The sequence below is a fragment of the Capra hircus genome, chromosome 26, assembly GCF_001704415.2.
Source record: "Capra hircus breed San Clemente chromosome 26, ASM170441v1, whole genome shotgun sequence".
Lineage (NCBI taxonomy): Eukaryota > Metazoa > Chordata > Mammalia > Artiodactyla > Bovidae > Capra > Capra hircus.
The window spans coordinates 11,996,210-12,021,151 of record NC_030833.1 but is presented as its reverse complement, the minus strand read 5'-3'; the positions used below and the strand labels follow the sequence as shown (position 1 = coordinate 12,021,151).

At 43.9% G+C, this 24,942-nt stretch overlaps 1 protein-coding gene across 2 annotated transcripts in view; it reads right to left on the bottom strand.

Annotated features, from left to right (window-relative positions):
• The window catches only part of MCMBP (minichromosome maintenance complex binding protein), a 38,455-nt gene extending 21,178 nt beyond the window's left edge, over positions 1–17,277 (bottom strand). For both annotated transcript variants that reach the window (XM_018041471.1, XM_018041472.1), the window contains exon 1: positions 16,962–17,277. In XM_018041471.1, the coding sequence (XP_017896960.1) occupies positions 16,962–17,019 (58 nt within the window). In that variant the 5' untranslated portion in view covers positions 17,020–17,277. The remainder of the gene's footprint in view (positions 1–16,961) is intronic.

Below are 24,942 nucleotides of genomic sequence, written 5' to 3'. Positions count from 1 at the left end.
TTATGCGTGGACTGCGGTTATGCGTTACCGGTCAGAGTGCTACGTAAGCATGCGGGGTCCTGGAACGGTTGTACCTGCTTCGTTGAGACAGGAGATGTTCATCTTCTCTCCACGCATGACGTTAATTTTCACCACCCAGTAAAAGTGACAGCCAAGTTCTCCACAGTAGTCACTTCCCCCTTCTCTCCTCTAGTAAGCAATCTACAGGAGATGCCTCAGGACTAAACAAGTAATTTTCATGAAACTTGCCCTGCTCCCAAGATTCAGCACACCTCTACCTCTTGCAATGATGATTGCAAAATAAGAAAAAGGTGTTTTTAATGTCATATTAAGGATAAGAAACCAGCTTTTGAAAAACTATGGGAACTGGCCAAGACTAAAAATCAAAAAAAAAAACAAACCCAGGAATATATATATTCGCATGTTTTCATGAATTAGAACTACCTAACCAGACCTTTGCCAACAAAGGTCCGTCTAGTCAAGGCTATGGTTTTTCCAGTGGTCATGTATGAATGTGAGAGTTTGACTGTGAAGAAAGCTGAGCGCCGAAGAACTGATGCTTTTGAACTGTGGTGTTGGAGAAGACTCTTCAAAGTCCCTTGGACTGCAAGGAGATCCAACCAGTCCATTCTAAAGGAGATCAGTCCTGGGTGTTCATTGGAAGGACTGATGCTAAAGCTGAAACTCCAATACTTTGGCCACCTCATGTGAAAGACCCTGATGCTGGGAGGGATTGGGGGCAGGAGGAGAAGGGGATGACAGAGGATGAGATGGCTGGATGGCATCACTGATGGACATGGGTTTGAGTAAACTCCAGGAGTTGGTGATAGACAGGGAGGCCTGGTGTGCTGCGATTCATGGGGTTGCAAAGAGTCGGACACGACTGAGCGACTGAACTGAACTGAACCAGAGCTGGTCAATACTTCCAACAATGCATGGGTACCATATACATCACTCAAGTGCTATGGAAACGTGGTGTAAAGGAATTTTGTCTTTATTTGTTATGCAGCTGGTTCTGTTAGAAACACTCATAAGATCCTGGTAACACCTGCTGTAGCAGATTCCTAATGCTTTCACTTAACTGAGCAAAGGACAGTTATTAAAAAGCACTCGTGGAGGTGACAGTGCCTTCTGTGATTCTGACTGCAATGAGGGTTAAATCCTTGTGTGTGTATGTTAGTCATCATGTCCATCGCTTTGCAACCCCATGGACTGCAGGCCGCCAGGCTCCTCTATCCATGGGATTTCCCAGGCAAGAATACCAGAGTGGGTTGCTATGTCCTTCTCCAGGGCATCTTCTCAATCCAGGTCTCTTGCATTGCAGATGGATTCTTTACCAACTGAGCTAGAGCAAAGACCCCAAGGGTTAAATCTACTCCTAGTAAACTGGTCCTCAAAGTGCAGCTTCCCAGACCGGCAGCACTAGCACCACCTGAGCAGCTGTTAGCAAGGCTGGGAGCCCATCCCAGAACCACTGAATGAGAAGCTCTGGAGGTGAGGCCTAGCAGTTCATGCTTTAAGATACCCTCTAGGTGATTCTGGTGCACACTGAAACTTGAGAAGCACTGCTCTACTAAATGCATGCCAATAAAGGATCACTGAATGGGGTCGGGGGGGACTAGACTGGGTATTTCTGCTTCTAGTCAAAACGGATGTTTCCTATAAGCAGACATGACCACCAACACCACCATTCTGACTGCATCTGTGTAAGAAGGTTGAATACACCGCATCACAGGCGATGAAGCTACATCAAAGAGTGACTAGGAAGCAGCAAGTTACTTTGAAGTAACTTACATGTTATGAAATGTTAACCAAAAATCTGGTATTGCTGAACAATTTAAGGACTCCAGCAGACAATTCCAAAATTCTCAGGAGTACAGTAACTACCCATTATGTATTAAGCCTACTTTATGCCCAGCACTCTGCCAGGTGCTATCAGGATCCTTAGAATTGAAGGAACTTAGGAGAAGGCGATGGCACCCCACTCCAGTACTCTTGCCTGGCAAATCCCATGGATGGAGAAGCCTGGTAGGCTGCAGTCCATGGGGTCGTGAAGAGTCAGACATGACTAAGCGACTTCCCTTTCACTTTTCACTTTCATGCACTGGAGAAGGAAATGGCAACCCACTCCAGTGTTCTTGCCTGGAGAATCCCAGGGACAGGGGAGCCTGATGGGCTGCTGTCTATGGGGTCACACAGAGTCGGACACAACTGAAGTGACTTAGCAGCAGCAGCAGCAGAGCTAAGACAGGGCTTCCCAGGTGGCTCAGTGGTAAAGAATCCTCGTGCCAAAGCAGGAGACGTGGCTTCGATCCCTGGCTTGGGAAGATATCCTGGAGGTGCATGCAAGCACATGAGAGCTAAGATAAACTATGGACAGAATAGCAGGCAAAAGCAAAGAGGAGAAAATAATGAAGTCAAAATATCTCAGAGCGGGCTTCTGAAAGAGGCTGTGTTTGAGCCAGGCCTGGGAAGAGAGGCAGAATGGAACCATGCCGAGGTCTGAGGGGTGGGCATATTGCAGACACAGGGCATTCTGGGGGAGGCAACAGTAATAGTAAGCCAAAGACAAGGACGGACATACCAGAAATTCAAATACGCGAGCACAAAGTGGCTGGAAAAGAACAAAGCTAACGAACAAAAGGAAGATGAGACCAAACACATCACAGAGTTTTCAATGCCAGGCTACAGATCCACTCTCTGTTCATCAACAATTCACCTTTACATTCCCAGGCTCTAACAAGGGTCTGGGACACAGCTCCTGGAGTCAGAGAAGTAAACATTAAACAGACAAAACATTGAGAAAAATCGGCTGTTTCGCAAGACTAGCACCCATTTCCCCTTTTTCTAGCAAGTGCCTCTCCTGAGAAGGAACCACAGCACCCGCACTCTCAGCCCCGGGGCGGACCTGACGGAGGCCTCACAGTAGTTCTGATGATCAGGTTAGGGGGGCCTCAGTCAAGGACAATCCCCGGTATAAGGCTCAGCAGCTGGGTCCAACAAATCCCACAGCTGCCTGTGGCCACAATGACCGAGGTCTGTCTGAAAACGAAGCCATCCCAGGGGAAAGTGGAGTAGGGAGGCTGATTTCTGAAATATTTGGCTGTAGTTGAGCCAGACATTAGCCCACTCAGGAACTGTTACCTGAAACAACGTGTTCATCTTCCTTGGTTTAAGCAGAATCAACTTAGGCCACGGGCAACCAAGAATCCTGTTGAGCACATACATATCACTATCATCCTTCTCATGAATTCCTGGCCATCTGAACATGGGCACCCCTGCACTCTCTTGCCCTAGTTTAAGTGGTCAGAGGAACTGAGGAGCAAAAGACAGACACACTTTTACACTCTCACCGACAGCCTATGAGAGGTCCAGTGCTCTGCCTCAATACTTCATCTTGTCAATCTTTTTCATACCCATCATATACCAAATTAATGTTTTTGTTTCTAGTGTGACACAGACATCAAGGCTCATTTTTTTCCAGAAAGATATCTATTTGTTCCAGCCTTATTTAAAGGACTTTCTAGTGGTGAACTGCTTTGGCAAACGGAGTAACAGTTAACTGTCACACAATTACCAAAGAGAAAACATGTGAAAAAATAACCACTCACTCAACATGTGCCACAAAACCATGGTCAAGGAAGAGGAACTTCACTCATACACTGTCAATCTTTCCTCCTACAGAATTAGCAAACTTGCATGGGTCCGAGTCCATCATTGATGAGAAATAGATGCTGTAATTGGGGAAAGTCTTCTCGCTGGCCCTCAGCAGCAACAGATGAGATTTTTTAAAATAAGTAAATTGCCGTAGTACTACTGTCAAACTCAACTCCTGTTTTTATGTTACCATATTCTGTTCAACTGGTAAGAGTTGTCTATCCTTATGCCAATACCATATTGTCTTAATCACTAGAGCCTGATAGCGAGTCTTAAAATTAGGTAGTGATGTTCTTCATCTTTGCTTTAAAGTTTGTCTTGATTATTCTAGATTCTAAACATTTCTATGTAATTCTGAGGAACATCTGAAAACGACTACTGAAATTTCTATAAGATTATATTTTGATGTTTAAGTTTCAGTTTGATTATATACTGCATATATAGATTTGAGGAGAACTAAGATATATGTCTCCTGGACTGCAAGGAAGTCCAACCAGTCCATCCTAAAGGAGATTAGTCCTGGGTGTTCATTGGAAGGACTGATGCTAAAGCTGAAACTCCAATACTTTGGCCCCCTCATGCCAAGAGTTGACTCATTGGAAAAGACCCTGATGCTGGGAGGGATTGGGGGCAGGAGGAGAAGGGGATGACAGAGGATGAGATGGCTGGATGGCATCACTGACTCGATGGATGTGAGTCTGAGTGAACTCCGGGAGTTGGTGATGGACAGGGAAGCCTGGCGTGCTGCAATTCATGGGGTCACAAAAAGTAGGACAGGACTGAGCGACTGAACTGAACATGTAAGAAGAACTTGACCTGCTGTTGCTGACTTTTAAGACTGAAGGCGGCCACAACACAAGAAATTAGCCAAACTCTGCTGCTGCTGCTGCTAAGTCACTTCAGTTGTGTCTGACTCTGGGCGACCCCCGAGACGGCAGCCCACCAGGCTCCCTCGTCCCTGGGATTCTCCAGGCAAGAACACTGGAGTGGGTTGCCATTTCCTTCTCCAATGCACGAAAGTGAAAAGTCAAAGTGAAGTCACTCAGTCGTGTCCGACCCTCAGCGACCCCACGGACTGCAGCCTACCAGGCTTCTCCATCCATGGGATTTTCCAGGCAAGAGTACTGGAGTGGGGTGCCATTGCCTTCTCCAGCCAAACTCTAGAAGCAGTAAAAAAGGCAAGGAAACAAGAGTATCCCCTAGAAGCTGCAGAAAGGAAGGCAGACCTATGAACTCCTTGACTTTATCCCAGTGACACTCACATCAGACTCTGGCCTCCAAAACTGTAAGATAATACATCTGTGTAAGAAACGCTGGAGAGGGTGTGGAGAAAAGGGAGCCCTCTTACACTGTTGGTGGGAATGTTAAGTTGGTGTAGCCACTATGGAAAACAGTTTGGAGGTTTTTCAAAAAAACCCTAAAAATTAGAGTTGCCACATGAACCAGCAATCCCACTCCTGGGCATATACTGGGACAAAACTATAGTTCAAAAAGATACAGTATCCTGTGACAAATCATAACAGAAAAGAATATTAAAAACAATATATATTATACATATAACTGAATCACTTTCCTATACATAGAAATTAACACAACACTGCAAACCAACCCTATTACAATAAAAAATAAATTTATGTTGTTTTAAGCAATTAAATTTGTGGTAATTTATTACAGCAGAAATAGGAAATTAATAGTGTATTTTTAAAAGAACTGGTCTATTTCATCCAAGTTGTTGAATTTATATCCACAAAGCTGTCTGTATTACTCTTCGCCTGTCTGTATTACTCTTCCCTGTCAGTATTACTCTTCCCCTGTCTGTATTACTCTTCGCCTGTCTGTATTACTCTTCGCCTGTCTGTATTACTCTTTCCTGTATTACTCTTCCCCTGTCAGTATTACTCTTCCCGTTAGTATTACTCTTCGCTTGTATTACTCTTCCCCTGTCTGTATTACTCTTCCCCTGTCAGTATTAGTCTTCCATGTCTGTATCACTCTTCCCCTGTCAGTATTAGTCTTCCCTGTCTGTATCACTCTTCCCCTGTCAGTATTAGTCTTCCCTGTCTGTATCACTCTTCCCTGTCTGTATTAGTCTTCCCCGTATTACTCTTCGCCTGTCAGTATTACTCTTCCCCTGTCTGTATTACTCTTCCCCTGTCAGTATTAGTCTTCCCTGTCTGTATCACTCTTCCCTGTCTGTATTAGTCTTCCCCGTATTACTCTTCGCCTGTCTGTATTACTCTTCCCTGTCTGTATTACTCTTCATCTGTCTGTATCACTCTTCCCTGTCTGTATTAGTTTTCCTTCCGTCTGTATTACTCTTCCCTGTCTGTATTACTCTTCACCTGGCTGTATTACTCTTCCCCTGTATTACTATTCCGTCTGTATTACTCTTCCCTGTCTGTATTACTCTTTGCCTGTCTGTATTACTCTTCCCTGGCTGATATTACTCTTCACCTGGCTGTATTACTCTTTGCCTGTCTGTATTACTCTTCCCCTGTATTACTATTCCCTGTCTGTATTACTCTTCATCTGTCTGTACTACTCTTCGCCTGTCTGTATTACTCTTCGCCTGTCTGTATTACTCTTCGCCTCTCTGTATTACTCTTCCCTGTCTGTATTACTCTTCGCCTGTCTGTATTACTCTTCCCTGTCTGTATTACTCTTCGCCTGTCTGTATTACTCTTCCCTGTCTGTATTACTCTTCCCTGTCTGTATTACTCTTCACCTGGCTGTATTACTCTTTGCCTGTCTGTATTCCTCTTCCCCTGTATTACTATTCCCTGTCTGTATTACTCTTCGCCTGTCTGTACTACTCTTCGCCTGTCTGTATTACTCTTCCCTGTCTGTATTACTCTTTGCCTGTCTGTATTACTCTTCCCTGTCTGTATTACTCTTGCCTGTCTGTAATTACTACTTCCGCTTTCCCCCTGTCTGTATTACTCTTCCTGTTTACTTTCCCTGTCTGTATTACTCTTCCCTGTCTGTATTACTCTTTGCCTGTCTGTATTACACTTCGCCTGTCTGTATTACTCTTCCCTGTCTGTATTACTCTTCCCTGTCTGTATTACTCTTCCCTGTCTGTATTACTCTTCCCCTGTCTGTATTACTCTTCGCCTGTATTACTATTCCCTGTCTGTATTACTCTTCCCTGTCTGTATTACTCTTTGCCTGTATTACTCTTCGCCTGTCTGTATTACTCTTCGCCTGTCTGTATTACTTTTTTTTTTTTTTTTTTTTTTTTTTTTTTTTTTTTTTTTTTTTTTTTTTTTTTTTTTTTTTTTTTTTTTTTTTTTTTTTTTTTCTTTCTGTATTACTCTTCCCTGTCTGTATTAATCTTCCCCGTATTACTCTTTGCCTGTCTGTATTACTCTCCGCCTGTCTGTATTACTCTCCGCCTGTCTGTATTACTCTCCGCCTGTCTGTATTACTCTCCGCCTGTCTGTATTACTCCTCCCTGTCTGTATTACTCCTCCCTGTCTGTATTACTCTTTGACTGTCTGTATTACACTTCGCCTGTCTGTATTACTCTTCGCCTGTCTGTATTACTCTTCCCTGTATTACTCTTCCCCTGTCTGTATTACTCTTCCCCTGTATTACTATTCCGTCTGTATTACTCTTCCCTGTCTGTATTACTCTTCGCCTGTCTGTATTACTCTTTCACGTCTCTAATGGTATCTGCTCTTTCAAAATAGTACAGTGACTCTGGAACACAGTTTGGCAGTTTCATACAGGGGCTTCCCAGGTGGCACTAGGGATAAAGAACCTGCCTTCCAATGCAGAAGACACAAAGACGCAGGTTCAATCCGTAAGCCAGGAAGATTCCCTGCAGGAGGACATGGCCAAAAAAAAAAAAGGGATTCTCTTGTTATCCCCATTTTACAGATGATAAAGTTGAGGTAAAGAAAGGTTAATTGACACGTTCACCCTCAAGGTTAGGAAGTAGGAGAGGTCGAGCAGTGACCTACTACAGAAGTGTTAGGAATAGTCTAGCCTAAGTGCTAGCAATAGGAGATAGCTTTCCTGCAGAGAATCTAAAAATAATAAAACCAACTAAAATCCATTCCACTTCTACCATCACTATGAATTAACCATTCTAAACAATGTCATTGATAAACTATATTTCCTCTAAAAACCTTCTGCTGGTATAAATCCTAAACAACTGCTGATTACTGCTGAGTTTTAATACAAACTTGCCCAGTGGCTCAGATGGTAAAGAATCTGCCCACAAAGCAGGAGACCCAAATTCGATCCCTGGGTCGGGAAGATCCCCTGGAGATGGGAATGGCTGCTCACTCCAGTATTCTTGCCTGGAGAATTCCACGGACAGAGAAGCCTGGAGGGCCTACAGTCCATAGGGCTGCAATTACTACATTTTTACTATTTACCCTTTAATAAATATCTCATTTGACACAGAAGTTTATTTGAAGAACCTCTGTTACATTTTGTGACCCCCATGGACGGGCTCCTCTGTCCTTCACTATCTCCCAGAGTTTGCTCAAAATTCATGTACACTGAGTTGGTGATGCTATCTAACCATCTCATCCTCTGTTATATACTTAGCTCCCAAAACAGACTCAGCCACGTGCATCTGTCTGGACAGCGAATTTCTAAGTGGTACGTGTGTGCATGCCCAGTCATGGCTAACCCTTTGCGACCCCAGGGACTGTAGCCTGCCAGGCTCCTCTGCCTGTGTAAATTTTTCAGACAAGAATGCTGGAGTGGGTAGCTATTTCCTTCTCCAGGGGACCTTCCCAATTGAGAGCTTAAAACCTGCATCTCCTGCATTGGCAGATGGATTCTGTACTACTGAGCCACCTGGGAAGCCCTCTAAGTGGTACAGAATAGTCCAAAGTGAGCATCCCCCAAGCCCTATGGTACTCTAGAGTCCTACAGGTATACGAAAGCTTTTAAATAAGCGAACAATAACCCAGTGACTGTAAAGATGAAGGAGAACTTGAATTATTTCAATTCTATCTTCCATGGGACAACTTGAACGACTTTTTATGTTTAACATTTTAAACAGTGAAATAGTATGAATTGAGAGGTGCAGTGGGTGAAAATTTTGCTCATAAGTGAACATTTTACTGAATTTGAATCGTATCTTAATATAGAAATATATTCTTCTTAAGGGCCTGCTTCCCTGGTAGCTCAGCTGGTAAAGAATCCACCTACAATGCAGGAGACCCTGGTTGATTCCTGGGTTGCAAAGATCCCCTGAAGAAGGGATAGGCTACCCACTCCAGTATTTATGAGTTTTCCTGGTGGCCCAGACCGTAAAGAATCTGCCTGCAATGTGGGAGACCTGGGTTCGATCCCTGGGTTAGGAAGATCCCCTGGAGAAGGGCATGGCAACCCATTCCAGTATTCTTGCCTGGACAACCCCCATGGACAGAGGAGCATGGTAGGCTACAGTCCATGGGGTCGCAAAGAGTCAGACTGGGCAATTAAGCATAGCACATTTTCTTAAACAGCTATTTGTTTTACAGTAAAGAATGAATCAAGAAAATGTCAGTAACATCAGTGGAAAGATTTCTAGTTTGTGTCTTTTATAGATGTTTCAGTTTTATCAAAATTCATTTATAATTGAACTGTTTATATAAAATATTATATTGAATTATAACTAAAAGACCAAAATTCAAACTATTTAGTAGGTATAAACACTATTCAGTAAATAGTTGAGCTTTTTGTCTATAGAAACTTGTTACTCTTAATACAAAAAATTCATTAGTTATACAATTAATACAAGATCATTCAAATCTAAAGTGCGGTACCTGTACCAACAAGAAACAACGTCGTCATAACAGAACTCAACAACCACAAAAAAACTCTAAAATAAGCAGGGTTGAGGAAGAAGTTGATAGAAGCAATGTCTAGATTGAATTTGAAATATGTAATTACCTTAAACACTGCACATAGCTTCATTTCATGATTATTACTGAAAATAATTTTGTAGTATAAAGAAGTTAGTTAAGTTGCTCAGTCATGTCCGACTCTTTGCGACCCCATGGACTGTAGCCCACCAGGCTCCTCTGTCCATGGGATTCTCCAGGCAAGAATACTGGAGTGGGTTGCCATTTCTTTCTAAAGGAAGTATTAAAAAATGATTAGAGCTAAATGCCCTGGGTACGGCCATGTAGCTAAGAAGCAGTTTGGCGTTATAATCTGAAATCTTTACTATTCTCTACTACCCAAAGAATTAAATGCACTACAGATTCAATGCAATCCCCACCATAATGCCAACTGCCTTTTTGGCAGCAATGATAGATTCTGAATTCATATGGAAATACAAGGGATTCTGAAGAGTCAAAACAACTTTAAAAAAAAGAACAATGACAAAGTTGGAAGACTCATGCTTCATCATTTTAAAACTTGCTACAAAGCTACAGTAATCAAGACAACATAGTACCAGCAGAAGGGTAAACATACAGATCAACCGAATGGGACTGAGAGTTCAGAAATAACGCTATAAGTCAATGGTCAACTGATACATACACATATACACACACAGTTTTTAAAGAAAAAAAAAAAAAAAGCTGCCAAACTGAATCAGTGGGGAAAGAATAGTCTTTTTCAACAAAAAGTGCTGGGGGAGCTTCCAGGCTGGTGGAGGCAGCCACATGCTGAAAAGGCAGCACAGTGAAGTTCCATGCAGACAAAAGCTGTCCACAAGCAACCCTACCAGACCTTGCCCTACGCTCCTTTTCATCTGCGTACTCCATGAGATCCTTCAAGATAAGCTGGCAAATGTTAAAACACACACACAAGGTGCTGTGACGATTAGATGTGCACATGCAAAAGAATGAATTTGAATCTCTACTTCATACCATCATCCACAAAGATTAATTCAAAATGGATCCAAGACCTAAATGTAAGGAGCTAAAACTACAAAATTCTAAGAAAGAACACAGATATATATCTTTGTGACCTTGCATCAGACAATGGTTTCTTAAATATGGTACCAAAAGCATAAGCAACTAAAGGAAAAATGAATTGGACATCATCAAAATGAAAAATCTGCATCAGAAGATGTTATCAAGAGAGCAAAAAGGCAATTTATAGAACAGGTGAAAATATTTCTAAAACATATATCTGATAAGGATCTAATATACAGAATATATAAAGAACTCTTATAATGCAATAATACAAGACAAAACCCCAATTTAAAAATCTGCAAAGGGGAATTCCCTGGAGGTGCAGTGGTTAGGATTCTGGGCTTTCACTGCCAAGGGCATGGGTTCAATCCCTGGTCAGGGAACTAAGATTTGGGAAGCAGCTGCATGGTGTGGTCAAAAAATAAAAATCTGCAAAGAATCTGTAAAGACATTTCTCCAAATAAGATATACAAAAGGCCTATATGCATATGAACAGATACAATATACTATTACATTACAGTAATGCAAATTGAAATTATAATGAGATATCACTTGACCCCCATTAGAATGGCTATTATTAAGAGGTTGAAGTGGACTGGAGAAATTGGAACCCTCATACTTTGCTGGTGGAAATGTAAAATGGTGCAGATAATTCGGGGAAAAGTTCTAACATGAAATTACCATATGGCCCAGCAATCGTACGCAGAGGCATATTCCCAAGAGAACTGAAAACATGTATTCCCACAAAAACCATGCGTATTTATAGCAGCACTATTCACAACAGCCAAGTGTCCACCTATGGAGAAATGGATAAACGACACATGGCATATTCATGCTATGGAGTACTGTTTGCAGTCATGGAAAGCAAGGGAGCACTGACACACGCTGCAACATGCATGAACCTTGACAGCATTATGCGAAGTTAAAGAAACCAGACACAGGAGGCCAGAAGCTGCATGATTCCCTTCATATGAAATGTCCAGACGAGGTAAACCACGGACAGAAGTCAATGAGTGGTTTTAAGAGGATGGTGGATGGGGCCGTCGGGAGTGACTGCTAACATATTCGGGGCTTCTTTCTGGGGTAACAGTAACGATGTGCTGATGGCTGCACATTCACAATGAATAAACTAAAAACCACTGAACTGTACATTTTTAAATGGTGAATTTTATGTTATATCTCAATGCAAAAAAAAAAAAAAAGGAAACAGGTGGGACCCTCAGTGGGAGAAAAGCAGCACATGCTTACTCTTCATTTTATACTGTAACACTGTTTTTTAACCATATGCAAGTTATTACTCAATAATTTAAAAGTTCATATACATACACATGTATCCTGCTGCTGCTGCTAAGTCGCTTCAGTCGTGTCCAACTCTGTGCGACCCCATAGACGGCAGCCCACCAGACTCCCCTGTCCCTGGGATTCTCCAGTCAAGAACACTGGAGTGGGTTGCCATTTCCTTCTCCAATGCATGAAAGTGAAAAGTGAAAATGAACTTGCTCAGTCGTGTCCGACTCTTAGCGACCCCATGGACTGCAGCCTACCAGGCTCCTCTGCCCATGGGATTTTCCAGGCAAGAGTACTGGAGTGGGATGCCATCGCCTTCTCTGATACACATGTATATATCTACACATGTGTGTGTGTGTGTGTCTATGTGTGTATATATACATGCCTTTTGCCATGGCTCTCCAATCCATTCTTCCCTGAGAACTTTCCCCAGTGGTGAGGTGTGGGCCTCAGTAGTTATGACCATCCATTAACACTGCCCTGGCAGTGGCTGACTGGCCCATGAGTGAACCACTGACTCCATGCTGGGCCAATCAGATCCTCTAACACTAAAATCTGGGATTAAGATAAAGATGCTGGAACTTCTCTGGTGGCTCATCTGCTAAGACTCTGCCCTCCCCATACAGGGTGCCCAGGATTGAACCCTGGTCGGGGAACTAGATCCCACATGCCTCAGCTAAAGGCTTGCATGCCGCAACAAATACTGAAGGTCCTGTATGCTGCAACTGAGACCGGGCATAGCCAAAAAAAATATTTTTGGAAAAAATAAAGATGCCAGCTCAAGTGGGTTGGAACTGACAAGAGAAACTGGGAGCCCTGGACTAGAGAAAGGTAAAGTTTGTGTGCAGAAATGAACATAGCCTAGGGGAGAAAACTGAGATGTCCTGCTTGGCTGGATTTCTGCCAGCTTTCCAATTTCACTCAGTAGTCTCTTGGGTTACCAAACCACCTGCCCTGCCTTTGGGTTCTATAGCCTTAAAACAAATCACTTTTTTTTCAATGGCCTAACAGGGGCCTGAATATTCATTGGAAGGACTAACACTGAAGCTGAAACTCCAACACTTTGGCCACCTGATGTGAAGAACTGACTCATTTGAAAAGACCCTGATGCTGGGAAAGACTGAAGGTGGGAGGAGAAGGGGACGACAGAGGATGAGATGATTGGATGGCATCACTGACTAATGGACATGAGTTTGAGTAAGCTCTGGGAGTTGGTGATGGACAGGGAAGCCTGGCGTGCTGCAGTCCATGGGGTTGCCGAGTTGGACGTGACTGAGCGACTGAACAAGGGCCAGGTGGCAGGAAGGTCCAAGGTGGGTACAGACAAAAAGGAATGAACTATTTATTGGATTAGAATCATGGTGACAACAAAAAAGCAGACAGACTTTTAAATGATTTTACTATTGCTTGAAATTCTCTAAAATCCTAGTGATAAGATACTACTCCCTTCTCTCCTCCACACATCAGTGACCTTTTTCTTCTAAGAGCTAGTCTATTTCTAGTTCTGTTAGATATGACCAAAGTGCCTTGAATATAACTGCAACTAATGATCCTGACCCAACCAAAAATCTGAACATCAAGAAATCTGAGTTGATAAGCATTCCTACTTATTCTGAAATTAAAGCAGTTTTTAATTCAAGTGAATAAAAAATCCTTTTTTAAAATAAAAAAAAGATTAAAAGAAAAAAGTATACAAAACTTTTCTTTTTTCTTCTCATTTACAACGCCTGCTTCTGTTTAAGGGAAGCAAGTTGTTACAGGTTACTAATGAACAATCACTGCGGGGACCAAGCCATCAGCACTATGCACATAATAGAGCTCAATATGAGCTTCCCCGGTGGCTCAGACGATAAAGAATGTGCCTGCAATGCAGGAGACTGGGGTTTGGTCCCTGGGTTGGGAAGTTGCCCTGGAGAAACAAACAGCAACCTACTCCAGAATCCCATGGACAGAGGAGCCCGGCGGGCTACAGTCCATGAAGTTGCAGAGTTGGACACGACTGAGCGATTAACACACACACAGAACTCAATAAAGTATTTCTAAATCTTAAGTCTATGGACCTCAATGCTCTGTATATAAAATCTTTTAGAAACTGGAATGGAAACAGAAAAAGCATTTATGAAAGCTTACAGGGAAAAATTTTCATGTGAACAATTGTAATATGGCAGATACAAATTCAAAATACGCACTGGTTCACAGAGATGAATTATGACTCATATAGTTGTGATTGTGGTCACTAAGAGAATTTCAAAGTTTCTTATTTGAACCAAGAAAAAAGAATTACAATTTGCATGTGAAAGTAACTCATACCTGGTATGATCATATTCTCTGAACCAATATAATGTCCACCAAGACTGTCTTTAGTTAAGATTTGTAGTGACAGTAACCACCCCAGTTTGCACCATTTCTGACTGATTAATCAGTCTTTTCTCTGCTCAACAAATATTCACAGAGCACTCTTTTAAAAAAAATCTTATTTTATTTTTTGGCTGAGGAGCATGCGGGATCTTGGTCCCCTAACCAGGGATTGAACCTGTGTTCTGTACATTGCAACTGCGAAGCCTTAACCCCTGGACCACCAGAAAATCTCTCATGGAGCATTTTCGATGTACAGGTATATTCTAGGCAAATAACAGATACACATCCTAAAATCCCCGGGGTTAAAACATAGCCAAGGAACCCAGGAAACGAGTGATTTCAACAACGTGCTTTACAAGTTAATTTTCAGGCTTCACAGGATCCTATAATTACATGCAGCAGAAGTTACCCAACTCACGTTCCCAAAGAAGAGTAAGATTTAGCCAGGAAAACAGAAGTGGGAGAGGAAGTCTTGACCAGGCAAAGGAAACAGCCTATGCAGAAAGCCTAGTGACTGGAAGAAGGTTCAGTGTGAGGGGGAATACCGTGATGAGGTCTGAGAGCTGGGCAATGTGCCTGCCCAGTTGTGTCTGACTCTTTGTGACCCTATGGACTGCAGACTGCCAGCCTTCTCGGTCCATGCAATTTCGCCAGGAAGAATACTGGAGTGGGGTTGCCATTTCCTTCTCCAAGGGATCTTCCTGACCCAAGGATCAAACCTTCATCTCCAGGGTCGCCTGCATCACAGGTGAATTCTTTACCACTGAGACACCAGAGCTGGGCAGGGGTGGGGCCAAAAGGTCTCATAAACCACAAAACATGAGTATACTTTTCTCTCTGGGGGAAAATGGATTTACAACAATTTCCTATTAGACCAAAAAGAGTCTACAAGTTTAACACCTCACTTCTCACACAAACATACCTGTAATGTTGTTGTTATAAAGCTATCCAATCCCATATATTCACAGTGATAGGAAAATATGGCAAAAATATACATTATATATCAAAGCAGCTTCTACAAAAACATCATGACTGTAAGACAGGATTAGTTTCTTCTCTGCAAGACCCAATCTGTATGAGAATAAGACACTCTAGAGGAAAAACACATCAACAAGGTCCAGGTCACCAACAAAACACAAACTTCAGAAAATACTGTAGAGCCCGCATTTTACATCCAAATTACACCTACTATACTACAATGAATTGTTTGCCTCTTAGGGTCCTACAAGCAGGAGACAAAATCTGACACAAATACATTCAAATATATACCAAATATAAAATCATCTCATTTATCCAGCCAGACTAGGACATGGATATTTCTCTTAAATTTTCTAAACATCAATTAAGCACCAAAACTTAGTTACTTTCGAATGATTTTCCCTAAAAAGTGTCTCTGTGTCTGCACCCTCTTAAACCTACTGTGCAATTTAATCTTCACTCCACATTTAAAGGCCATTATTTTGGAAAACAATTATGGGTTCTAGTATTCATTATGAGCATCAATTACTAGGATTTAGTAGAGAGACATATGCCCCTTTTTGAAAAGGGCCCTGGATGGATATACAGGGATTAAAAAAAATTTTTTTAAACACTATGTACATAGTTTGAAATTTCTCCTTTAATAGGTTGTCAGTGTTCACTAGCTACAATTTGGATGCCTACCCAGGGCTTTTCCTAATATGCTGCCTCTAGTTTCAGCCTGGGAAACCAGACAACTGAACAAGTTCAAATCACAAGGAAAACGAATAGAGTTGCTCAGTGAGCCTTTCCTGCAAGAAATACATTTTCTGCCATCCGTTTTGGCTGCTGCGGACTATTTAGCTTCTTAATAAGCGTTCACGCTAATATTCCACAAGGTCTTAAGTGAGGAAGGCCACTTTCCAAGTTCAAGTTACCTCCTGACAAGTCAGGTGTTCTGATCTTACACACTGATTCCTGGTTGGGTTTGCCTCCACCACTCCTGAGTGCAAAAGACATGCGGGGTGGGGCCAAAATGCCTAGTGAACGGCAACTAGACCTAAATTTTTCTTTGTGTACCCTACCCGAAAAGTGTCATTAACCATGACTGCAAGTGAAATTTCCTGAGCTTGCCTGCCACATGCTAAGCTCTTTCTATGCAGGAACGCATCTGAGTTCGTTCACCATTTCTTGCTAGCTCTGGCCCAAGAGGAGATGGGGAGACGAGACACGTTTTAAAGGTGTCCTAACGGAAAAAAATCTAAGTTATTACACGAAATCTTATCTCGAAAAAGGAGGATGTGTGTAACCCAGGAGTTACAGCCAACTTCTGCAGCGAGCGAGCAAGCACGCGAGCACTCCCCCCACACACCGGAAGTTTTGAAATGTCCTGCGGGCTTCCCATAGGCAAAGTGCTTTTCCCTTCAGCACATCTCTGCGGGTCCTCCCGAAAGGTTCGAGGACCCCCAACCCCAGAGTCCGGCCGCACGCGGGGCTCAGGGTCCGCTCGCGGGGCCACGAAGGGAGAAGCGAGGCCGTCAATCACGGCCGGCAGCCGGATCCTGGCGCCGTAACCTTGGTGGCTCGGGAGTCGCGAATCGGGCAGGTGGGAGGCACCTGCGGCCCGGGCCCGGGCAGCCGCGGCCCGGAGTCTCCGGGCGGGAGGGGGTTGCCGAGCGCCGGCGGCGCAGGCCCGGCACACCGTCTCGGCCGCTCGAGCCCTCGAGGCGGCCCCGCCTGGGCGCCGCGCGGCAGGGTCCGGGCCCCGGGGGCTCGGTGAACTCGGCGGCCCGCCCGGACCCCGCCCGCCCCCCGGGCGCCGCCACTCACCGAAGAAGCCCTGCACGATGCCCAGCGGGTGGCTGAGCCAATCCTCCCCACAGGGCATCTCGCCGACTGGCCGGAGCCGGCGCGGCCCGGGCGTCCCGCGCGCCTCTGCTCCTCGTCGGGGGCTCGGCCGCTCCTCGCCCGCGCCCTCCCACGCAGGGAAAGCCTCGCGGCGCGGGCCGCCTGGCCTCCCCGCGCCTCAGGGAACGGCGGCGGAGGCGGCGGCTGTGAGGCGCTGCCGGCCACGGGCAGGCGGCGCGTGCGGGCCCCCAGCCTCCACTTCGCACAATGGCGGGAAATAGGCGCCGCCGCCGCCGACCGCGCTGCCGGCGACCTGGGTGGAGCTCGTGCGGGGAGGGGCGGCGGGAGCGCGCAGCGCGGCCCCGCGGCGGGGAGGCGGGGAGGCGGGGCGGCCTTGCTCCGGGGAGAGGGGGTGGGGCTCGGCGGGGCGGGGCCGCGGCGGCAGGGCGGTCGCCATCTTGGAGACGGGCGAGGGGAAGGGCAGGGGCGGCCTCGCGAGCATGCCGCGTGGTTACTTGAGGGCTGCATATTGCTCGGTGTCCCTCTGCAGACTCTAAAGGAGAAACTCCCGATGTCTGGTTTATCTGTTTATAGTGGCGAGGCCTTGCGCAGGTCGGAGACCGCAACAGTCCAAGAGCACAAGCGCAAAGAGACCTCAAAGTTATCTCTGGGCAAAATTAGAAGGTAACGTTGCCTCTGGTGTCTGCCCACCTCGTCCCGCCTCTTAGTGGTGTTTTTTTTTTTTTTTTTTTTTGGCCAATGGCAACTCTTTTGTTTGGTTCCGTGCTAGAAACCCCCTGTGATGACTTTCCTCCACTGGATCAAGTCTTCCCTCGACTGGATCAAGACAGTGGTATCTGTACACAGAAAAGATCTGGTTAATAGTAACCGTTGAGTGAGGAAATTTGGAAAATATCCAAGTTCTATAATGAAACAGCCCCTAGATCTGAAATATATCGGAGAAAAACCTCCCTCTCATAACCTGAAGTACAGCGTATTAACAGAAGGATGATCCGAATGCGATCATCTCCACTCCCTAAAAAGTGAGGAGCTGGAGAACTGAACTCGGATCTCAAGCCCTCCTTAGGGCAAAAGGGTTTATTTTGTATCTGTCACTGTGAACTAATTACATTCCTCTGAATCTGGTGGGCAAGGCTGGTTGAATACTCGGATGTGGAAACTGAAGCTATGGAGACCTGATCACGCAGAGCCGTCTGTACTATTTCGTACAATTTTACATAAGAAACTCTGGCATCCACAGATATCTGTTCCTGGAACCAATTCCCTGCAATTGATACCAAGGAATGACTGTGATTGGCATATTATACTATACATCTGGCTCTTGTGAGTTTGGGTGAGCTGAGAAAACGGTTTCAAATCTTTGGCATTACTACTTTCATTCATTCATTTAGCTTAGAAGGGCTCGAGATTCCTGGTATTGAATAGAGAAATCTCCTATTTAGCTTTGTGACATACGATCTTTTAAATTATAATAATTTCAATTTGCTGTATATGAAATTGCAGCTGGACACCAATTCAGCAGTGGCTAAGAACACTTCAGCTTTTGGTTTCTCCCTCTGTAGTCAGTGATTTGCAGACAATTGTTCAGATTTAACTTTAAGAGACACGGTGATCCTACTGAAATGTAATTACTTTATAATGTGAATAATTTCACCCAAGATGTTTTGACACTACTAATGAGTGGTTATGAAAACTTAAAAGGCCAAGGGAAGGTCCATAAGAGTATTTCTCTATGGCAAGATTTTTTTTTCCCACTGCTGGCAATCACACTTCCCCCACTCTCAAGTCTGTATTTTTAAGAAAGGCATTAAGGACTTCTGTGATGGTCCAGTGGTTGGTTAAGAATTTGTTTTCCAGTGCAGGGGACCCAAGTTGATCCTTGTGGGGAAACTAAATTTCCACATGCTGAGGGGCAACTAAGCTGGTGGGCTACAACTACTGAGCCCACGCACCCTAGAGCCTGTGTTCCACAAGAGAAGCCCCCCTGGACTGCAACAAAGACCCACTGCCTTCATGTTATGTCCAGTTCAGTGAGAGACTTATTACTGAATAATTATCCATTTACAACCATGATAGGTACCAGGAAAGAAAAAGTGAAGTTCTATAAAAGGATTGAATAGCACCATCTAGTCTAGTGAGGGAGGGTTTTGGGGAAAGGATCCTTCAGGGGTTTCCTGAAAATGTGACATTTTTCACTGGGACTTGAAAGATAAATAAGAGTTAGCTAGGTGAAAAGTGTGAGGGAAAGTTATTCCAAGTCTTAAGGCAAGGAAAACAAAAACTTGAACATTAAGAGTCACAATTTATGTCATGACAAAGCTCTCAAGAGTATTTAACAGCATAATAATGTTAAATTAGAATATTTATCTAAGCAACATTATAATTTAACTTTAGGAAGCTAAGGGTATGAGGATGTATAGGATTCATATATGTGATAGGATAAAGAAGATTTAAACCTCATCTTAAACCTGGGAAGTCAACACACAATTCAAAGGAGAAAAAAAGGAAAACTCAGAAGTGACAATATAATGTTAATTTTAAAATACAGAAATACTGAAACAATCAGTGGAAAGAATTGAATGTCGTTGCCTCCAGGATGGGGTAAAAGCTTCTTGTAAACATTTGCTTGTTTTCTATATACTTAGCATGAATTCAACCTCAGCTGCACTGAAATTTCCACTAGATTATGAGATCTTTGAAGCAGTGATCTTGGTATTTTTATGCTGTATTGTTCCCAAGTACCTAGAACAGTGTCTGACGTCATAGATGTGCAATAAATAGTTGCTGAATGGATAATGCATACTTTCCATTAAGTGCCTAAATCTCCTTTCTAAATAGGCACATTGAGTATGTTTTAATTAATTAATTATAATTTTGGCTGCTCTGGGTCTTCATTGTGGCAAGCGGGGGCTCCTCTCTCGTTGAGGTGGGTGGGCTTATTGTGGTGGCTTCTTTTGTGGTAGAGCGCAGGCTCTAGTGTGTGCAGGGTCAGTGATTGTGGGCTTAGCTGCCCCGTGGCATATGGAATCTTCCTGGAACAGGTATCAAACCTATGTCCCCTGCCTTGGCAAGCGGATTCTTCACCACTTCCCCAGGGAAGTCACATCAGATATTTTTCATACATTATTTTCCCAAAGTCCTTTGTCCTAGTCTAATGTGGTTTGTTGCCCTCTACTTCTGGTGCAAAACTGTCTTCTTAGGGTCTCCCACCACCATTATCCTAAAGATTCTCTTCTTTAGGATTCATCTTTTCATTGAGACTTCAAAAAAATGTTTTCTCCTTTCACGGTTGTGGAAAGGTTGTCCTGGGAAGAACTGCATTTCCTAGCTATGAAGTGTAGGGGAAGTTTGTTGCCTGGCTAGGAACTACATTTCTCAGGCTTCTTTGATGCTAGGCAGGGATATATGACTAGGTTTACCAAAGCAGGCAACCCACTCCAGTATTCTTGCCTGGAGAATCCCATGGACAGCGGAGCTTGGTGGGCTACAGTCCACGGGTCGCAAAGAGTCGAACACGACTGAGCGACTTCACTTTCACTTACCAAAGCAGCACAAGGGAAAGTGTATCTAGAACTTCCACTTCAATTTCTCAAGAATTTGGCCTTGGATATGTTCTTTGTTCTTTCCTGATGGATGGGGTGGTGATGTCTAGAATGACCTTGTGCTAAAGCCAGCCTAGATTTTCATATGAACATTGCATTCTGAGATAGCTTTTTTTTTTTTTTACAGCTGCTAGCATTACTCTAAATAAGACAAATTATTTTCAGAAGTGATGTGCTACCATAACAAAGAGAAAATGCATAATGTGGCTCTAGTTTAGTGCTTGGATAGTGGATGACAATAGATGAAAGACAAAATGCCCCAGGGAATGCAGAAGATCATTGATTTGGGCTGTTGGCAACGGAGAGAACACACATTCAGGAGAGGTTTTTTTTTTTTTTTTTTTTTTTTGCACTGGGTCTGTGTTGCTGTACACGAAGTTTCTCTAGTTGCAGGAAGTGGGGACTACTCTCTAGTTGCGGTGAGCAGGCTTCTCATTGTGGGGGTGACTTCTCTTGTTACAGAGCACAGGCTCTAGGGTACGTGAGCTCAATAGTTGTGGTGCTCAGGCTTACTTGCCCCAAGGCATCAGGTGGAATCTTCTAGGACCAGGGATGAACCCACATCCCCTGCAATGGCAGGGAGATTTTTAACCTCTGGACCACCAGTGACCTCCCTCAGGAACATTTTAAAGAGTTAAACTTGGAGATTTTATAAAAGAGTCACTGAGGATGGGGTTAGTCTTATTTTGGTAAGTGCAAGAGCCTCCTTTACAGTTAGCCCTTTCTTAGAAAGCAAAAGGGAGGAGTAATTTTCTTTATTTTTTGACCATGCTGTATGGCCTGCAGGATCTTAGTTTCCTGACCAGGGATTGAACCTAGGCCCCTGCAGTGAAAGCGCCAAATGCTAACCACTGGACCGCCAGGGAGTTTCCAAGGAGGAATTTCTAACCATCCCTATCTTCTGGGGAGTAAGGGAAACAAATAGGAAAGTTGGCACTTAGCAATCCATTGCTCTACTGTCAGAGCGTATGGGTCAGAGTTCTATTGTTAAATGCAGTCTGGTCATTGTGTATTCAGTCTCCCAGATATATTGTGCAAACCATCTATGTAATTTAAAAGTTAAATTTTAAAAAGTAAAAAGAAGTAACACTTTTAAAAATAAATGAACTGACTTTCTGAATACATTTAAAAGGATAAATAGTCCTTTCAATCAGAGAAGGCAATGGCACCCCACTCCAGTACTCTTGCCTGGAAAATCCCATGGGCGGAGGAGCCTGGTAGGCTGCAGTCCATGGGGTTGCTAGGAGTTGGACATGACTGAGCAACTTCACTTTCAATTTTCACTTTCATGCATTGGAGAAGGAAATGGCAACCCACTCCACTATTCTTGCCTGGAGAATCCCAGGAATGGGGGAGCCTGGTGGATTGCCATCTATGGGGTCACACACAGTCAGACATGACTGAAGTGACTTAGCAGCAGCAGCAGCAGCAGCAGCAGTCCTTTCAATGGAGAGAAAAAGAACAGACATTGCTCTGGCACAGAGTGGTAACACTAATTTTAATAATATATTTAACCCAATATGGTTTTCCCTTGTGTCTCGGTAAAGAATCTGCCTGCAATGTGGGAGACATGGGTTCAATCCCTAGGTTGGGAAGATCCCCTGGAGAAGGGAAAAGCTACTGACTCCATTGTTCAAGCTGGTTTTAGAAAAGGCAGAGGAACCAGAGATCAAATTGCCAATATCTGCTGGATCGTCAAAAAAGCAAGAGAGTTCCAGAAAAACATCTATTTCTGCTTTATTGACTATGCCAAAGCCTTTGACTGTGTGGATCACAATAAACTGTGGAAAGTTCTGAAAGAGATGGGAATACCAGACTACCTGACCTGCCTCTTGAGAAACCTATATGCAGGTCAGGAAGCAACAGCTAGAACAGGACATGGAACAACAGACTGGTTCCAAATAGGAAAAGGAGTACGTCAAGGCTGTATATTGTCACCCTGCTTATTTAACTTATATGCAGAGTACATCATGAGAAATGCTGGGCTGGAAGAAGCACAAGATGGAATCAAGATTGCCGGGAGAAATATTAATAACCTCAGATAAGCAGATGATACCTTATGGCAGAAAGTGAAGAGGAACTAAAAGGCCTCTTGATGAAAGTGAGAGAGTGAAAAAGTTGGCTTAAACCTCAACATTCAGAAAACAAAGATCATGGCATCTGATCCCATCACTTCATGGGAAATAGATGGGAAAACAGTGGAAACAGTGTCAGACTTTATTTTTGGGGGCTCCAAAATCACTGCAGATGGTGATTGCAGCCATGAAATTAAAAGACACTTACTCCTTGGAAGAAAAGTTATGACCAACCTAGATAGCATATTAAAAAGCAGAGATATTACTTTGCCAACAAAGATCCATCTAGTCAAGGCTATAGTTTTTCCAGTGGTCATGTATGGATGTGAAAGTTGGACTGTGAAGAAAGCTGAGTGCTGAAGAATTGATACTTTTGAACTGTGGTGGTGGAGAAGACTCTTGAGAGTCCCTTGGACTGCAAAGAGATCCAACCAGTCCATCCTAAAGAAGACCAGTCCTGGGTGTTCATTGGAAGGACTGATGCTGAGACTGAAACTCCAATATGCTGGCCACCTCATGCGAAGAGTTGACTCATTGGAAAAGACCCTGATGCTGGGAGGGATTGGGGGCAGGAGGAGAAGGGGACAGTAGAGGATGAGATGGTTGGATGGCATCACCAACTCGATGGACATGAGTTTGGGTGAACTCCGGGAGTTGGTGATACACAGGGAGGCCTGCCGTGCTGCGATTCAGGGGTTGCAGAGTTGGACACAACTGATTGAACTGAACTGAACCCATTCCATTATTCTGGCCTGCTGAATTCCATGGATGTATAGTCCATGGAGTCACAGAGTCAGACATGACTGAGTGACTTTTACTTTCAGTTTAACCCAACATATAAAAATATTGTAATCTGTACAAATAATCCATGTGAAGACTATTATCTTTTTAAAATCTAATTCATCAAAATCCAGAGTGTATTATATACTGATAGTTCATCTCAATTCAAATAGCCACATTTCTAACGCTTAGTAACCACAGGTGGGCACAGCCACAAGATCAGGAGAGCTGTAAGCACAGGAGAAATTGGGGCCTTCCTGGATTGAAAGAAAACAATGTGGTATTCAAACTCAAGGAGAATTTATTCAAAGGTGTTTTCAAGGATCAGTCCTTTAAGACTTCTCAGGTAAACTAAAGAATCTAGCTTCGTAGCAAAGGTCAGATCAAGATTGTAGCTTGGTTTTAAATGACCTTAAGTTAACTACCATTGAAAGTCACTCAGTCGTGAGTGACTCTTTTTGACCCCCATGGACTATACAGTCTGTAGAATTCTCTAGGCCAAAATACTGGAGTGGGTAAGCCTATCCCTTCTCCAGCGGATCTTCCCGACACAGGAATTGAACCGGGGTCTGCTGCATTGCAGGTGGATTCTTTACCAACTGAGTTATCAGGGAAGCCACAGTAACCACTGTTACACTCAGAGGAAAAAGAGCTCAGGTCAGACACGGAAGGTACTTTACTGGAAACAGCAAACCAGGGGCTGGCCTGAAAGAGTCTGTAACTGTTCAAGCCTGAAAGCAAGTTTCAGGCTTCAAACTCATACCAACAGGAAGTAAACTGCCAAAGCTGTACTGCCCCTAACAAGGATGTACTTAGTACTTCTCAATGCCACTTCACTTATGGCCTTGGATGACCATGGTCAAGGAGACACCCCCCAGAGGGCAAAGCCAGGGCCAGTAACGACTGTGGGGTTGGGGACAGTCAGGACTAACCACAAATATTCTCCACTGTCAGGGCAGGGGTATTTTCAGTTTTTGTCTAGAAGGACTCAATCATTTCTATGAAACAGAGAGTACTGTGCTTTCTATTCTTTGATTCCTAGTGGAAGTCTCCATTGCAGTTACCCTGTTCTTGCTCCACAACCATCAGCTGAGTGTCTCATAGTCACAGCTCCTGAGGAACCACATCCAGAATTACTGGGAAAAGCTGAGCTGCCCAGAGATCCTGGACTTTTAAGCTGAAGGCAGCTGGTTGCCACCCTTGGGGCAGGAGTATGTTCCATTTGGAAAGTGAAAGTGAAGTCACTCAGTGTGTCCAAATCTTTGCGACCCCATGAACTGTAGCCTATCAGGCTCCTCCGTCCATGGGATTTTCTAGGCAAGAGTGCTGGAGTGGATTGCCATTTCCTTCTCCAGGGGATCTTCCCAACCCAGGAATCAAACCTGGGTCTCCTGCATTGCAGGCAGATGCTTTACCATCTGAGCCAGAAGGCTTGGTAAATGGTGGTCAGAGGGAGAGACTGCCTTGGCAATTGTCATTTGCCCA